At 35.0% G+C, this 18,795-nt stretch overlaps 1 protein-coding gene across 2 annotated transcripts; it reads left to right on the top strand.

The window, feature by feature from the left end:
• The first annotated feature begins 210 nt into the window (after nucleotides 1-210).
• On the top strand, nucleotides 211-5,410 carry LOC115951262 (probable purple acid phosphatase 20). 2 transcript variants are annotated; one of them, XM_031068444.1, is made up of 5 exons: nucleotides 211-505; nucleotides 3,129-3,420; nucleotides 4,035-4,609; nucleotides 4,861-4,949; nucleotides 5,092-5,410. In XM_031068444.1, the coding sequence occupies exons 1-5, from the start codon at nucleotides 350-352 to the stop codon at nucleotides 5,279-5,281; spliced, it is 1,302 nt and encodes a 433-aa protein (XP_030924304.1). In that variant the 5' UTR covers nucleotides 211-349; the 3' UTR covers nucleotides 5,282-5,410. The 2 variants fall into 2 exon arrangements, with proteins under 2 accessions (XP_030924304.1, XP_030924305.1); XM_031068445.1 differs by lacking the exon at nucleotides 211-505 and adding an exon at nucleotides 1,658-1,840 and having other exon boundaries at nucleotides 5,092-5,390.
• Nucleotides 5,411-18,795: the final 13,385 nt, after the last annotated feature.

Below are 18,795 nucleotides of genomic sequence, written 5' to 3'. Positions count from 1 at the left end.
AGCCTTTAACGTACGTACATGCCAATATACAGTTCCCATTAATGCCACGTCTTTTTTCGTATGTACTTTTCACGTGTGGATTATAGTCCAGTGAGTTTGGTCTAAGACGCTAATGTCATGGTCATGATTTTGTATTTATATATAATGACACCAATCCTTGTATCTGAGAAAAAAATACACGTAACGGATGAGAAAAAAATTTCAACTCCGTTTGGTACCTCTTCACATGTGAGCCTCTTTAATTTGTCATCTCCTTCTTATTATTCTTTGAGGGCTAGCTCTCTCTGTGTGAATATATATATAACTTACTCTCAAAGAAGAAAAAAACCTCGTCTAGTTTAGAACCACCATGGATTTGCGAGAGTTGAGACTAGTTCTAACATTTGCAGTGGCCTTGGCCTTTGCTGGATCCATTGGTGGCGTTTATTCATACAATCGCCCACCTATGCGCAAGGACCTCATTGTTCGTCACTTGGAAGATCTTGATGATTCTTCTCCACAACAGGTATTCATTAATTTTATGCCTTCATAGATGTATATATGTTTGGCAATTCTTGTTTTCAGTGTATGAATGAATCTGTTGCGGAAGATCATGAAAACTAAATTTTGTGGGTCTTTTTTTTTCAATATAATTAATTATCCTCTTGTTGTGTATTTATTGCGGGGATTTCTATGTTGCATGAAATACAGCCAATGAGGAATGTTTTGTTTATATCGAAGAACAAAAGAGAGAGAGAGAGAGAGAGAGAGAAGTTTGATGTTGAATCCTAACCTTTAGGAAAAGCAATAGACCCGTGTTCATTGTTTCTCAAAAAAAAAAAAAAAAAAAAAAAAATTAAGGAAAGGCATACTAGTTTCAATAGTAACTTATAATTTGTTGGCTTTGATGGGAATTGGGATGAGGGAGTTTGTCTACGAGTTAGGTTTAAGGCCAAAACAGGTTATTAAATTTAATCTTAATTTGATTTTTTTACTCAACACTAAGACCGAAAGATGAGATGTTTACATCAGGTTATATATAGACTCTCTTAGAAAATGTTAAAAGCATCTATTAAAATCTTAAATTCTTGCCACTCAGTGAGAAAGTCCAACCTAAGCCCAATATGGCCGTAAGTGGGCTTGGGCAGCAGTTTTTGTTTTGTTTTTTAATTCGTTTCATTATCTTCATCCTAGTCTTAGCTTCCCAGGTTTTAAGTACACAGATTAGCTAGCCTTTGGCACTGGAAAAAACACCTAGAGCAAATGCACCCAACTCGTAAATATCCACCTAGCTCATTCACTGAACACTTCAATCTTAAGAAAACAAGAACAAGAGAGAAATTTGGTTATACCTGGGAATATCCTTTTCTGACAGAGACTTCCTAATATTATATGTGCTCCCTAGTGTACGTTCGATATTAATAAGCTGCTAGATTTGTCCGTCACATTTTGTTGATATAAGGAAGTAGTGTCGTAGTTTTTAGTCAGATTATTCCACTTTGTATCCCATAAATTTTATCGAGTAACATTAATGCTATGGGAATGGGACCCTAGCCCTTGTCTTGTAACGTATGTAACTGAAATTTCTGTCCATGCAAACCGAGTGAAAAAGACATACATATATAGAAGATATTTTCTCACCCATAAATGATAATGTAAAAAAAATAAAATTAAAAATCAGCTCAATATCCAGTTTAAGCTGGCATAAATGGCTGTGCGAGGGCTGGGGTTGTTTCTGGTATCCACTGGCCTAGCCTTCAATGGATTCTTGGGCAATCTACAAACGTACAATCGCCCGCCGGCTCGGCCCAATTTCTTTGTGCAACAACCGGAAAATCTTAATTCTGCTTCTCCACAGCAGGTACTCAATTCATTGAATTCTTGGGCAGTCTATGTTTTTTTTTTTTTTAGTCTGTCGTTGAAAAAATAGAAAAGAAATTTATTCATGTAATTTTATATTGTAGACCATCGTTGTCCCTGGATCTGGAGCAAGAACAACGCTGTATTATATATATATATATATATATATGTATATATATTTTTTATTTATGAAATTTGTAGAATGTGATGTTAGACTTTAGCTCCGTATTTTGAGGTTAAGAGTTAGGCAGCTATTTATTATTATTCTTTCCAGTAGCAACTTTTCTTGCATTGTAGTCATGTAGTGTAGATTATTTTTATGATTCCAATAATCAAAACTGAGAAATGGGAGTGATTTGTCAAAGTTGTGAAATCCGGGTTTGGTCTTAGAGATTATTTAAGTGAAAGGAGGAGGGACTAAGTTAAGTGAAATTAGTCCAGATATATTTACCCAAAGTAAAACCTGGTTCAGATTCCCGATGAATATTCCTTTATGAAGTTGACCTATGACCTTGTTTTCACGGTGATTTTGTATATATAATTATCTGTGTGTTATTTTATTTTTACTAAAATTATCTGTGTGTTATTAATTTAGTTCTTATCGAAGAAAAAAAAATATCTATTTTGATATTTTGATTACTACATGGATCGGATGGACTTCAACTTCCACGACCCAAAAGAATTGGGCTTGGTCTGTGTTGAATTAGTAAGTCAACATGTAGCCCATTTATTAGTAAGTGGACTTGGGCTGTACTTTTTTATTTTTATTTTTGTTTGTTTTAATGGTATTGAAAAAGTTTTTATTAAAGTAATAATAGTAATACACCTATCCAACAGGCAACAGCTATTATAAAATCAGATATCTTGCTTTCTAATTTTATTCCGTTATGATAAAAGGTAGTGCCATTTTAAATAGAATTCACTGACTTTTGGTTTTTGATATTTTCACGTGTGTATAGTTTCATTTGATTGACTGCAACAAATATTATCCAATATTATGGTTTAAATTTTCGAAGCAAAATATAGGATTTGATTCTAGAAAAATGATTTCTTAAACTCTGATAACATCTCTTGTGGTCAACCTTGATTAGTTGATTGAATTTTTTTTTTCAACCTTGAGGCATAAGTATTACTTGAAACACCTATACAATTCATTTCGTGCAAACACCCCATTGGAATGGCTAATTTAGAGTTATTAAGTACTAATATGTGGTCCAAATCTCTATGTCCAACATACATTGGGCTTGAAATGGTTTATACCTTTCAATAATACTGATGTGTTACTGCAGGTGCATATATCTTTAGTTGGCGAAGACAAAATGAGGATTTCATGGATTACTGATAGCTCAACCCCAGCAACAATAGAATATACAACAACTTCTGGGGCACAAGGAACTTCTGTAACTGGGACTACATCTTCATATGATTACTTGACGTACAAGTCTGGTGAAATTCATGAAGTAGTAATTGGTCCATTAAACCCTAATACTGTTTACTACTACCGTTGCGGCTCGGATTCAGCCCCCGAGCTCAGTTTCAAAACTCCACCAGCTCAATTTCCAATTAATTTTGCCGTTGTAGGTATGTAAATGTTGACTATACACATGTTACCGCTAATAGAATATGGAATTCATGCATATCAATATGTCTAGAAGCACACCACAACAAATTTCACAACTTTTTGAAGTCACAAATTGTAAATGGTAAATAATAAAGTAATATTAATAATGAGCTCATTTGAGAATTAACAATAACTTGTCAACTCAATAGGTTTGAAATTTGTTATTAAAACTATTTTGTCTATAGCATTTCTTGATATACATATTGTTAACCATTATGTTACAATTAGTGAGTAATTTGAATACCATGTGTCTATTTGACATTATTGCAGGATGTATAATTTTAAGTGCAGAACTTCAATAAAGAGTATTTATGATATAGAATTTTGACTAAAAATCTCTTTAACATTTTGAGTATTTGAAAAGAATTACAGTGTTTTTTTTTTAAAAAAAAAAAAAATTATTCTTTTTCTTAAAAAATAAAAATAAAAATAAATTTCAGTTTTAGCCTTAAATTTAGTTTTAAACTTTAAGGATCTCCTTTAAATTCTTTAGCCTTAAATTAACACCCTTATGTTTTCCATATTTCATATTCATATATCGTACCATTTTACTTATGTACAATATATAATGCAGGTGATCTTGGACAGACAGATTGGACCCAGTCAACCCTTCAACACATAGCACAGTCAAATTATGACATGCTGCTATTGCCAGGAGATTTATCATATGCCGATTTCATCCAGCCTCTTTGGGACTCATTTGGGAGGCTTGTGGAGCCATTGGCTAGCCAGAGGCCTTGGATGGTGACCCAAGGCAACCACGAGATTGAGAAGATCCCACTAATTCACAAAGAAACCTTCACAGCCTATAATGCAAGATGGCGCATGCCATTTGAAGAGAGTGGCTCAGACTCAAACCTATACTATTCTTTCGATGTAGCTGGGGTACATGTTATCATGTTGGGTTCGTACACAGACTTTGGTCCTACTTCTTCACAGTATAGTTGGTTACAGGCGGACTTGGGGAAGATTGATAGGAATAAAACTCCTTGGACCGTAGTGCTTATTCATGCACCATGGTACAATACCAATACTGCTCATCAAGGTGAGAAAGAGTCGATTGACATGAAGGCATCCATGGAAAAGTTACTTTATCAAGCTCGTGTGGATGTTGTTTTTGCTGGACATGTACATGCTTATGAACGCTTTGTAAGTTCTAGTTTTGCCCTACTTCATTGTCATTTCTTAAATTTAGTTTTGTTGCTTGATTGACTATGCTCAAATCTCTATTTACAACTCAGGAAAATGATATGAATTTAAGAAATCTACATAAAATGTTCATTTTTTATATTAAGTGAATTGTTTTTATTAGTTTTGAGTACCACATTTGATGTGCTAATTAGTGGAAGAATTCAGTGTCATTGATATGTTTCCATTTCTTATTGTTGCTTCTCTCTCAGACTCGAGTTTACAATGGGAATACTGACAATTGTGCTCCAGTGTATATCAACATTGGTGATGGGGGAAACCGTGAAGGCCTTGCTAGCAAGTAAGATTCTAATTCATATATTTGAAATCATAAAAATGGATCATATTAAATGAAAGTGATTATTATAGCTAAAGCAAGGATAAAATATATATTTTTTCCATTATTTTCATATAATTAACCTCGTGCATTCTTGATCTTATAGGTATCAAAATCCAAAGCTTGAAATATCCCTTTTCAGGGAAGCAAGCTTTGGGCATGGGGAACTCAACATTGTGAATTCAACCAATGCTCTCTGGACATGGCACAGAAATGATGATGATGAGGCTGTTACTAGTGACTCACTCTGGTTGACAAGCCTATCATCTGAATCTGCTTGTAAAGTGCAAAACTAAAATGTGAAAATACATGTTCCATTCATGTTCTTCAATAAAATGAAGAAAAATGATAAAGATACATTAATCTAAATGTTTACCAGGAAATAATTGTTGTACCTGGAAACCTTTTTCAGTCTTTGTACATTATTTAATGTTAAAAGTATTATGTAAAATAAATTTCTCATTCTTTACTCAAAACTAGAGTTTTTTTTTTTTTTTTAAAGAGTAATAGGCTACACCTCTACGCAGTGGGAATAGTTCACTGTACCTTTTCTAAACTGTTTCCATCTCTTACTGTGGGAGGACTTTCGTCTCGGCCCCCAATCAGGTATTGTTCACTTTGGGATGGGTAAGGATCGACCTACGTCCCACCCACACGAAGAAGATCAAACCCTATGAGAAGATCTCTACCTGTGAGAGGGGATCCAAGCCTCTAAGTTTGATCAGTATAATATTCCAGCAAGTGAGACAGAAAATTTAATTAGATTGGGCTATTTCTAGAACCGCCATGTCAAAAGCATGATTCTGAAGTCTATAAGCAAGCTGGTAGTGCAGTGTAAAAAAAAAAAAAGGTCTCACAAACGTCTTCAGACGTAGCACTCTTATTCTTAACAGTAACATATCCATCCCTTTGTCAGAAGCATATCTAAGAGATCTCACCCATGCAGACAGGACCCCTACGTGGGTTGACACTTGTTCATCAACTCCAACCAAGCCCTTTACTCTTGATATGTGAGAATCTTATCCTGACATCCACCATTATAACCATGGCAAAACTTTATCCAGAAGTAGATTCATCTACAGCCAGGCCCCTACCTGATTTGCCACTTGTAAATTCATGGATTAAGCCCTTACTTTCTTCTGAAATGTATAATGTACATTATCCTTAAGCTTTATGGTCTATAAATAGAGTCCATGTAACTCTGAAGAGGCAAGAGTGAAGAGAAACAGGAAAACCCTTAGAAGTTCTTGTAAGATGTCCATCAGTGTCTTTTATGTCTATTGTAAAAAAGTTGTTGAATATAATGTCTCTTAGTTTGCTGTATCTTGTGCTGTGTTCTATCCCATATTTTCATGTTATCTTTTATATCTTCTTAGTGATATATGTTATTAACTAGTTTCCATAATCTTCTTACACCCTCTTTCTCTCGTTTCCTTTATAGCCTTCAATAGTTGGTATCAGAGCCTTGTGATTAGTTTCTCACTCCTTTGATTAGTATACTTTGATTATTGTCTTGATTAGTATGCTTTGTGATTTACAGTTGCCACAATACATGGATCCTCTGTATCAATCACATCAGAACACTGGATTTGATAATCAAGTAGAACACTAAGGAGTTTGCTCTCAAAATTCTTAAAGAACCTTGTTTTCCATTGTTTCCTTGGGGACGTTTAAACTTATGTTGGCATTGTAGTCCTATTAGGCCTTTGGTAAACAGTTCTTTCTAAAAGAAACTGTCATGGCAAGTTCATCTTCAGAAGTCACCGATACCACTAAACCTGTTCTTGATCTTTCCCTTCGTAAATCTACTGCAAATAGGTTAGATTATTTGTATGAAATCTCCCATGTACCTAAAGATAGTAAGATTCCTATTATTGATTTTCCTATTGTAAATCCTTATACCGTGTTTGATAAACCCCAAGTTTCTTTCAAAAAATCCATAAAAAGGTTTTTAGGTCCTTCTCAAGCTTCTACTGTAAAAGAATATGTCTAAACCTCTAAGTTTGATCAGTATAATATTCCAGCAAGTGAGGCAAAAAATTTTATTACCCTTGCCCTTCCTAGAGAATTTGTAATTTCATGACAGAAACAAGGATATAAACACCTTCACTTTGGTGCTGTCAGGTTGGCATTAACTTTCCATAGAAGAAAGGGACTTCCTGTAGTCTCCAGAATTTCACTTTTTGATTCTAGATTCTTGGAATACCAAAATGCAGTAATAGGAACAGTCCAGACCACTCTAAATGCAGGAACAATCTTTGTCACACTTTTTCCCAACTTTAATATGTCTCTTAAAGATCCCCATCTCTGTGATGCTCTCAAAGTACAGGTCCAAATTACAGGAGCCTCTCAGGTGCAAGACACATTTACTGCCACACTGCACTACCAGCTTGCTTATAGACTTCAGAATCATGCTTTTGACATGGCGGTTCCAGAAATAGCCCAATCTAATGATGCTTTGTTGATTTAAGTTGATCCTGGAATGACACCCATGTGCACTTTTGTTCCAAGACAACTTAACAAGGACCAGGTGAGTTCTCTTTCCAGAATCATGGATTACGAAATATGAGATGCTTCATCAGGCAACTAAACTGATCCAGTCAAATGATCCTCTCTTTATCAGAAAAGCAAATGGTGAAGTAGAGACAAGATTCTTGACAGCTCCACTAGAGAAGAAAGATGTAACTATCTTCCCAACTCAAATTGCTATGCTCCAATCAGTATCTTATGACTGTGAAGATGGCCTTAAAATTAAAGCATTTTGAGATAACGGAAAACCTTGTTATAAAGGAAAAACGCCTTCTGGTCATATATGGTGGGATGTTTGTGATTGTACTGATTGTCAAAAGGAAAAAGTTTTTGAACAAGACTATTCTAGAAGAAAGAAAAAATCTTCTCAGTAGATTCTCAAAGAAAGATATGAAGCAGGAGATCCAAAAGTTGACCTCCTTAGAGAACCTTCTGGAAAGTTTGATTATTATGTCCTCTATCCTAGAACCAGAAAGCAAACCCTTCCTTTTCTCTCTCCATGCAAAGAAAACCATGATCAAACCCAGAAACCTCCAATAATCCCATACTACCAGAAAGTCCTTCCCCAAATATCAAAATGTCAACCCCTTCCTACTGGCCAAACCCACATACAAAAACCCTTACCTTGCTACATGTTTAACCAAGCTTTACCTTCCTATGCACAGAATTTTCCTCCATTAGAAAGCTTTGATCATTCTTAAACCAACACCAAACATGACTGGAAAATCAAATATCTTGTAGGAAACAATCCAGACGGAACTAAGAAACAGGTCTTTTCGGCAGAAGCAGCTTTAAATTGGCAAGCAGAAAATGCCGTGACACAAAACCATGTCCTTTCAAAAATTTTGGATAATCAACAAAAGATAACTGAGGCAATTATTCATATTTTTTTCATCTTCAAATTCCCTTATTGAAGATCTAAAGAAGAAAATCAAAGTAGTTGAACAGGAATTGGCAACCATAGCTTCCACAGTCAAAGATCTGTCTGTCTCTTTTCCTCTTATTGGGCAAAAAGAAAAAGAAAGGAAACAATTATTGTTACAACTCCAATCTATGGAAGGATCACAGAAAGAAGCCACTCAGACTCCTCCAATACATGTTCATATGCCTTTTCAACATCGACAATCATTATACAAAGACCTGTTCATACCGGTAACCTCTCCATTCACACCAATTTCTCCTTATCAAAACCTCCAACCATTAGCCATAACACATCCTAACCATAACCCTTTTATACCAAGTGGAATTTTTCTTGCCATTTTGTATTCAATTCCACCTCAACAAGAGCCTCAAACTAGACCACAAAATGAACCTTCTCCTATAAAGAAAGACAAAGGACCATTATACCAACCCCCAGATCCAATTATTGGTGCTTCATCAAGACCCCCAAACATGAACATGTTGGTTGTGGATCCTGACCCTCCAAACCCAATTTCATCATTTCTCAAAACCCTTACCCTTGAAGATTCAAGAGAACCTTTTGTGCTCCCAATAATTGATGACATAGACCTAGTCTTGTCTGATCCTGGTCTAGAGGAAGTGTTTATGACAAATACTGAGCCAAAGGTAGAAGAAGAAGATGATGTTCTTCGTCCTAAAAAACCTCCATCTCCACCACCACCAATCTTCCCTCCACTAGCCTTTGTTCCAGAATATCAAACAAGGTTGACTTATTCACCAACTACAGATTCAAAACATTTATTCACTCTCGACAATATTCCTCCATCCAAATGGCATGATGAGTTCTTTAACATGTATTCTTGGTGCATAGCTGAATTTCAAGCTCCAAATGCCACTATTTCCTAGATTATTGCTAAGTTTGTCGCAAGGATTACAGGAAGATTACGAGAATGGTAGATCAATTTAGGAGAATATAGGCAAAGACAGGCAGCTCAATGCAACACACTAGAAGATTTCTTCATGATTGTCCATAATGAATTTCTTGGCTCGACAACCCATTATACAGAAGTAGCACGAGAAGAATTCTTGTTGATAAAGTGTTGCTCACTTGAAAGGAGAGATTTAGAGAAGCATTTTGACAGAATGTCAAGAAGATAAACCTGTCTTTGATCTTTCCCTTCGTAAATCTACTGCAAATAGGTTAGATTATTTGTATGAAATCTCTCACTGGCCCAGTTGTTAAAAAAGTCTCCTCCACACTAGGTACACCATTCCTTAGGCCAAAGGCTTATAAGGCAAGGGTGGGAGGCGTCTCTCCCTGATGTGGGATTGAGCAAATTCGTGCGGGTGGGACGTAAGTCGATCCTTGCCCATCCCAAAGCGAACAATACCTGATTGAGGGTCGAGACGAAAGTCCTCCCACACTTACCATGCAAGTTTATGAAATAAAACGTTTTATATAAATTATAGGTAAAACTTGGATTAAAGTCAAACACAATGCTACCTGACCTGCTTATCAAGCCTTTATAATTACTATAAAATTTTATACTTTATTTCTTTATTGACTCATTTAATTTGCAATGAATGTTTGTGTTCTAATTAAATTTTTTATATTACTGATGAAGATATACTAATGACATTACCTGTCAACTTAACAAGCAATTCTTAAATATAAATATTTCAGTGTTTGATATATTACTAACATATACACTTTTTTTTTTTTTAGAGAACTAATATATTAGGCTAGAATAGAATTTCAATCTTGTATAAAAATAAAATAAAAAAAGAAAGAAGCAAGATTTCAGCAAAAATTTGAATTTAAAAAGCATTGATAGGTGGCTTAACTTTATTTGATGTTTAAGGTATAACATGTATGCATGTTTCCTTTTCTTATTCTGTGTAATTAATAAACTAGTAGACTATTACATGTAATTAATAAACTTAAAGGATTTAGATACTATTCTCAACTTTTATCTTTGATTCCCCCCCCCCCCCTCTCTCTTTATTTGTAATTGAAAAGATATAGAAAATAAGTGGTTAAACAGTACGGTAAATTTTGTTTTTATATGAAAAAATATGGATCTTTCTTAGTTGACTCAAATTATCAAAGATCGTCTAAGGGTCATAGGATGATAAGAATGACAATTCGTTTTAATCCAATAAATTTATGATCCAAGCCTAATTGAGCTAACCATATGCCAAATCTCACTAAAACAAATCACACTTGCATAAAAAATAATATATATATTAAAAAAAAAGAGTCAAGATCGAGTGAGATTTTAAAGTAATCATTTTTCATGGAAACAAATCAAAAAGGTTATAAAATAAAAATCAAAAACAATAATCTTGACGTGATTTTTGCCCCCTTTTTTTTATTTTTTTATTTCTTGACTTAGAGGTGAAAAGAGTGGGTGGGTACAACTGTTCAAAGACTTGAACTCCAAATATAAGATGATATCTATACCTATTTCCCTTGTCTTCTGGACGATAGAAATGAAATTCAGCTAGTAACAATTTATGAAAATTTTGTAATTAGAACTGAAACGTTATAATATTTTTCTTTTAAATTGTAAATGCGAGTTTTACTAGAAAATACATACGTATAAATAACATATAGTATAATGCTTCATGGAATCAGTAGGCTGAATGTTCTGACTTCAATGGGGCTACTTGTTGTAGTGAAGACCTGCGAAGATGAACACATTATCAAAGGGGACCAGGGTGGACCAACCAAAAACCCTCTGATGACTAAGTTAGTTTCTCACAAGAATAGAGTTCCAACTTTTTTAGAAGTAAAATCTCAAAATGCACACTTACCTTGATTTGATTTAGACCGGTCCTTATATAGAGAACCTTAGAGCGGTTATTGGCTTAGTAACTTCCCCAAGATTCGTGGAATTCAGTGAGTCCGGACATAACTTCCTCAACGGCTATAGGAGTTACAATCGCTGGTGGAAGTTAAGTACTTATGAGGAATTTGTGGCGATGAATATGGGTTTGGTAACCGCTCCAAGATTTTGTGGCTCAAATCCTCCACACACGTGAATGAGTCTACACCTAAGGATTTCTCAAGTGTTATGTGATCGTCCATGTGCTTTGCCTATGGATGACTCTTTTGCTCATAGACGGTCTAATTGAACATTTGGCTCAAGGCTCATGGATGATCCATATAGACGAACATGAGATGTAATTTTCACTATCCCATCAATTGCCCCCTCGTCCAATGGTCATCCAAAGACATTATTGGGATTTAACGCACACCTTTGTGGTTCTAACCAATTTTTTTTTTTTTTAATCTGGGCCACGTGTCACGACTTCATTGGTTAACCTGTGGCGTCGATTGCATTTTCCAAAGGGACTGCCACGCGTCTTCTTCTGAATGGCTGGCGTCGCTTCGTTGATCGTATTTCTGGGCCCTATAAATAGGTGCATTCCCTCTCTTGCCCCTCACATTTCTCACAATTTCCTTTCTGTCATCTTGTCCAAGAGCCTCGTCTAGCCCTCCTCTTAGTTGTTAGGTATTTCCTCTTCCTTTTTAGGTTTTCGTCTTAATCTTTCTTCATTTCAGTCATGTCTTCGTCTAGTAGTAGTTTAGAGAGGGGGATAGATGAGTATCAAGACGTTTCTTCTGGGAGTAAGGGTAGTTATGAGAGTAGTGAAAGTAGTACAGCCAGTAGTAATTCTTCAGACGAGCACTATTCGTCTAGAGTTCCTAGTATTCCCTTCGAGGAATTCTAGGAATTACAACGTGGGATGGCTTCTGGATTTGGGGCTAGCTCGTCCAGACAGCCACCTAGCCCTCCTTAAGACGAGGAGGAGGAAGAAAATATTATTTATAGTTGTGCCCCTGAAGTAGCATCCATTTTAGATGCTACTAAGTTGAAAACCCTTATAGATAGATATCAGATCCCTAAGGAGTTTAAGCCTCATCTACCCATGGAAGGAGAATGGTGTTGTTCTCCTTCTTCTAGTTTAGAAGTATACACCTCTTATCTCTTAGCTGGCCTTAGGTTTCCTCTAAATTCTTTTTGTAGAGGTCTTCTCCATAGGTTGGGTATTGGACCTAACTAGCTCAACCCCAATGGAAGGAGGACGGTAGTTACCATGCAAGTGTTGTGGAGTGGGGCATTGGAAGGGGACTGTCCTATCATAGTGGACGAGTTCTTCTACTGTTATAAGCCCTCAGAGATAAAGAAGTCTGCTGGTTTTTACCAGTTCTCATCTAGGGGCTCTTACTATAGTTTAATAAAGGGTAGTAGCTTGTCTGACAGGCTCTGGAAAAGAGAATTTTTTATTATTTCCAAAAATTGGGCTGGGGACCCAATTGATGTGAGTAATGCCCCCTTCCCACCTTTTACCAGCCTTCTAGGTTGCCTTCATCCTAAGGATATGTTTTCTTTCCATTTTATTTCATTTCTCTTTATATATTTTCTAACTTTCAATCGTTTAATCCTTTTTTCTTTATTGATGCAGTTGTTGTTTGTCCACGCTTGGACAAACTTTACTTGGATCGAATTGACCAAGTTTGTGCCTTCCTTGGAAGAACTTTTCACGATCTAGTGACTCTTAGTCGTCTAGTTGCATGAGGACTTGACTCAGTACCTACTGCTGAGAATCTTGGTCACAAGGAAACCACTCGTCAAAGTAATTATTGTTCATTCTATTTTTCTTACTTCCTTTTCTTTTTTCTTTTTTCTTTTTTTTTACTTGATTTTTCTCATCGTAGGAATGACTACAATGGAGGAGAATAAGGAAAAAAACCATAACTAGTGGGGACGAGGATGCCACCGCACCGCCAGTCATCCAGAAAACTTAATTCTAAAACTCGACGCCTACTTGAAAATTTCACACAAACTTCCCTCCCCTTCTCCTAGCTTTTTCTGTTAAATTTTTGCATCTTTTTAGATTGATAAAATTTGAGAAAAGAATAAATTGTTTCCCTTTTTTTTTTATAGAAAAAAAAAAATTTCTTGATCCAAACACTTCCAAATTCCAATTGAGTCCAAATCTTCTGTCCCACTCTTTCTGCTCCACAAATAAAAACATGCCACATGTCCATCTATTTTATTAAATTTTAAATTTATGCCATCTATTATTTCAATTTCCTAAAGTAAATAAATAAATAACCCATCATATTTAGGTAATTGACTTTTTAATCTGTAGTCAAACACACACTAAGCCCCTGTTTGGATACAGATGAAAATTATAAATTATTTCACTATTCAGTTTACACTTGCTTATATTCATGGGCTCCACTGCACTTTTTAGAACTATTCATAGGTCTTACTGTACTATTTCAGCAATGTTTTACTTTTATCTACCGTACTTTCAATAATAAGTTTTCAATTTCAGCAAAATAAGCGATATCCAAATAAATCCTAGTGTGCGTTTGGATTGGGATGGAAAATTAAAATTATTTTATTATTCAGCTTATTTTTGCTACTATTCATGGCCCCATTGCACTTTTTGGTATTATTCATGAGTCTCACTGTACTATTCCAACTAACTTTTACCTTTATCTACAGTACTTTCAGTAATAAGTTTTTAGTTTCAGCAAAATAAGCGATATCTAAACACACCTAAGAGTATATCTCACAAAGATATTCTCTTAGATCTAACATGTAATTACTTACTAAGTAGTAGGTCCTCTAATGGTAGTCATGCTCTACACGTCTGTAGTCCTAAATATAGTCAAAAAGTCTCTTAAAAAGTTCTCTTATTAAATCTCTCTCTCTCTTCTTTAGATCTAAAAAAAAAAAAAATCTAGTCTCCTGTAGATCTCTGTCACTCTCACAAATTTTCACATCAACCATTCAACATAGTCACCATATGAAGTATAACATCAAGTCATAGCATCAGTAGATGAAATTTAGCATCAATGGCCCAGTGGCGGCTCCAGGAATTTCGTTTAAGGGGGTCATTAAAAAATTTTAATAAAAAAGAACTTGAATATATCGAATTATTGACAAAATAAAATTAATACATGAAGTTTTACAATTTTCTTCTACAAATTTTCAAATTTTAAATTATATGATAGTTCATTATGAGTATTTATGCCCAATGTGGGTAGCTATGACTATGAGGCTATGACTATTTTATTTTGTTAAGTCTATCTAATATTTTTATTTTTATGCAGTTATTATTATCTATTTGTTATTGTTTTTATAAAATATTTTAAACTAAATGACCAAACTAAACTCATTAGTTTTGTATTAATTATTAAGGCACACAACCACACTCATTCATATATAAACCTATATACTTTGCATCTACTTAACCAGCCAAATGCTTGGATAATCACTAACTTTACAATTTTTTTCTTAAAATTTACTAACTTTATAAAAAAAAGTTATTATAACATGATAACAATACACACACATGTAACAAATCATCTCTATTTCCTAATTATTAAATTATATAAATTTATATTATATTTATATTGTATACACAAATGTCCACACACATCATAATTCACACAAATAGCATTATAACAAAAAGTAATACACGCTATCAATATTAGACACACTCACACACATGATATAAATTTATAAAAAAGAGTGATACTTACAATTCACAAACACTGACTCTTTACTCTTAGAGTTAGAAATACTTGTAATAAGAGTGTACAAAATTTAAGTCAGGGTGTGCAAAAATATTTTTAAAAATAAATTAAAGTATTAAACTAACAAAAGCAAAATAAATATTTTATATATATATATATATATATAAATTTTTTTTTTTGGAAGTCGGGGTTCATTTGAACCCCCTGAATATAGAATAGCGCCACCCCTGCAATGGTCGAATATTTCTCTCAAGCGGGTTGAAGGAACTGCGTTCTGCATGAAGTTCAGTATCGGTTAAGAATTGAACTTAAAATTAATAAATGAAAAAAGTGAGACGGAAAGAGTAATTAATTTTTGACTTTTATGGGAAAAGGAAAAAGTTTAACTTAAAAAAGTTTGACTTTTTTCAAAAATTATGTCTAAACTTTTTAAGTTTGACTTTTATGGAAAAAGAAAAAAGAAAATTAATATTTTGACAGTTTTTTTTATTTCTCATAAAATTAATGTCAAAAATTTCCTAAATTGGATTATTAATGAGTGCCCTTAGGGCACTCGTTAGCATGACCCTTCATTTTTTTATTTAATTTTTTTATTAAATGAGACCCACTTTTGTACAACCTTAACAAGCACCTATGCAGTGCTTGTTAGAGCACTAGCTAAAGGGTATAAACACCCCTAGTTACTATTTTACAACCTAAGCCACCTAAAACCCACTCTATCTGGGTTTGTAAACTTAAAAAAAATTTGCAACTTATGAATAGAAAGGTTGCATATATACAACCTTACTATTCATAGGTTGAAAAATATATATATTAGTTTAATCTTGTGATTGTGTATGAAGAGAAAAAGTGAGTGGGAGGAAAAAGAGAGAGAATAGTACTTTATATTATTTTATTAAGTAGTTTATATTATTTTATTGGGTTGTATATAAAAATAAAAACTAAGGTATAAGGCGAGTTGTAAAATAAATTAATATTCGAGAATGCAAAATATATATATATACAAACTCAATTGATAAAGACTTATTTGGGAACTTCAATGTCGGCTTAATTAATCGTGCACACAAATATTTGGAGCCATCTCCTACTAGAATATCCTAGGAATCTACTCAAAAAAAAAAAAAAATTTATAAAATATGAACAAGAATGAAAGTCGTATCTACTTTGTCAAACAGAGCTCCACCGCTCCATGTAAGTAAGGCCACATGTTAACTTCTTAAGTATACCTTGCTGGGTTTAGATGGGAGACAGAATCCATGGCAACAAATTAAGAAACCCTTTGTATGAAAACAATTTTTAATAGACGTGGCAAATGAAAGCTATAAGGTCGTTTTACTTTTTGTTTTTATTATTGAGATAAAATTTTATTATAGTTTAATCTTAATGTATATGTAATTTTTTTTTAAAAACTTGAACTTAGTCTTTTTTTTCTTCCACGTATTCCTTGTACGTTACAAATACTTATACTTGTAAAATATTATTACGTTAATAATGCATTCGTAATTAACCTGGCCTTAGTTCTGTTTTATTCCGTTTTTATAATATTATGTACCTGTTAGAAATACTGAATTATTGTATTGTATTTCATGATCAAAGAATATACATGAGTGCCTTTATATAGGAGGTATATGTGTGCGGTACAAGTAAAGTGTAGTATAAGTACAAGTGTGCTATACAAGTAAACTAGCTAGGTCTAAAGCCCATAACATAATACACATTAACAACCCCCCTTAAACTTAAGGTGGATGTGAGACCAACTTGAGGTTGTCAACTAAAGTACAAAGGCGTCCTTTAGGATGTGACTTGGTGAAGATATCTGCAAGTTGATCTTTAGAGAAGACTGAGACCAGTTTAAGAGCACCATGGACAAGATGATAATAAATAAAATGACAATCGATCTCGATGTGTTTAGTCCGTTCATGGAAGACATCATTGTGAGCAATATGAATGACACTCTGGTTGTCACAATAAAGAGGAGTAATAGAGGATGTAGACACACCTAAGTCTTTGAGAAGCCGTTGTAACCAAAGGAGCTCAAATGTGGTATCAGTAAGGGCACGATATTCTGCTTCAGTACTGGAACGGGCCATATGAGTTTGTTTCTTACTTCGCCAAGAAATCAGAGAAGAACCAAGAAGAAAGCAATAACCAATGGTGGACCTGCGATTAGTGGGATCACCTACCCAATCAACATCAGAAAATACACGGAGAATAAGAGGAGACTGAGCAGAATAGAAAAGACCATGGAATAGAGTGCCTTTTAGGTATTGAAGAATGCGTAGAACAGTAGCATAGTGAGTCGATCGTGGAGCAAACAGATACTGGCTCACCTGGTGAATAACATAAGAAATGTCTGGACGAGTGACAGTGAGATAAACTAGGCTACCAACCAAGCGTTTGTAAAGAGAGGGATTAGCTAATGGTTTCCCTCCTGAGGGAGTCAAATGTACATTAAGCTCAACTGGAGTGTCAACAGTCTTGCTATCAATGAGTCCAGCTCGAGACAAGAGTTCAGAAGCATACTTGGCTTGAGTAATATAAAGTCCATCTGTAGAATGAGTGATTTCAAGATCCAAGAAGTAGCTGAGATGTCCAAGATCTTTCATCTCAAACTGCTGACTGAGAAAATCCTTGAATTCTTGAATGCCATTGAAGTCATCACCAGTTATGATCATATCATCCACATACAAGAGAAGTAAAATAGTGTCTTTGTCAGTGCAATGAAGAAATAAGGCAGAATCATAATGACTGGCCATGTAACCTAAGCGAGAGATGGTAGAGCTGAATTTGGCAAACCAAGCTCGTGGAGCTTGTTTAAGGTTATAAAGTGCACGTCGAAGGTGACACACCTTGTTTGAATCAACAGAGAGACTAGGAGGAGGTTGCATATAAACTTCTTCACTTAAATCCCCATTAAGGAATGCATTTTTGACATCCATCTGAAAAAGGTCTCATTTACTGGCAGCAGCAACAGCTAAGAGGGCACGAACAGATGAGATACAAGTAACCGGAGTAAAGGTCTCTTCATAATCAATCCCATACTCCTGTGTAAACCCTTTTGCAACAAGACGAGCTTTGTAGCGCTCAATGGACCCATCAGAGCGAGTCTTAATCTTGTAGATCCACTTACAACCAACCATAGATTTCCCCGGGGGGAGTGTCACCAAATCCCAAGTATGGTTTTTAGATAATGCATCAAGTTCCTCTTTTATTGCAATTTGCCATAAAGGGTCAGTGGAAGCCTCACGATAGGTGAGAGGCCCGTGTAGTGTAGCAAGGGCAGTGTAACAATGATAGTCAAGTAAGTGTGCAGGAATAGATCTTATCCGAGTTGAGTGACGAGGTGGAATGTCTTGTGCAAGATCTTCAGGCGGAGCAGGAGCAGGGGACCCAAGCTCAGGGTTCGGGTTGGGTAGCTCATCTTCGACCTGTTCATCTTCGACCTGTTCATTAAAAGGTGAACTAGGAAAGGAATCAGTGATATCTGGTGGTTGGACAGAGAAGTCTACAGGAGAATCAGGAGCAACTATAGGAGGATCAGGAGTAGCTATAGAAGGAATATGTGCCTCATCTAGAAAGAGATCTAAAACAGAGGAGGAAGATAGGGAGGCACGGAAGTGAGAGAGCTCGACAAAGAGGTGATGTTCCCAAAAGACAACATTATGGGAGATACGAAGATGATGAGAGACAGGATCATAACACTGATACCCCTTTTGAGTTTCACCATAACCAAGAAAACAACAAAGCCTTGATCGAGGCTTAAGTTTATTATACTCATGTGGTTGAAAAAGAACGAAACAAGCAGAACTGAAGGAGCGA

The sequence above is a fragment of the Quercus lobata genome, chromosome 7, assembly GCF_001633185.2.
Source record: "Quercus lobata isolate SW786 chromosome 7, ValleyOak3.0 Primary Assembly, whole genome shotgun sequence".
Taxonomy (NCBI): Eukaryota; Viridiplantae; Streptophyta; class Magnoliopsida; order Fagales; family Fagaceae; genus Quercus; species Quercus lobata.
This window is presented reverse-complemented; position numbering and strand designations above follow the sequence as displayed.

Coding starts and splice junctions, on each gene's coding strand:
- LOC115951262 (XM_031068444.1), top strand. CDS start 350: ATGGATTTGCGAGAGTTGAGACTAGTTCTAACATTTGCAGTGGCCTTG. Junction 3,421..4,034: donor AATTAATTTTGCCGTTGTAG/GTATGTAAATGT, acceptor TATATAATGCAG/GTGATCTTGGACAGACAGAT. Junction 4,610..4,860: donor TACATGCTTATGAACGCTTT/GTAAGTTCTAGT, acceptor CTTCTCTCTCAG/ACTCGAGTTTACAATGGGAA.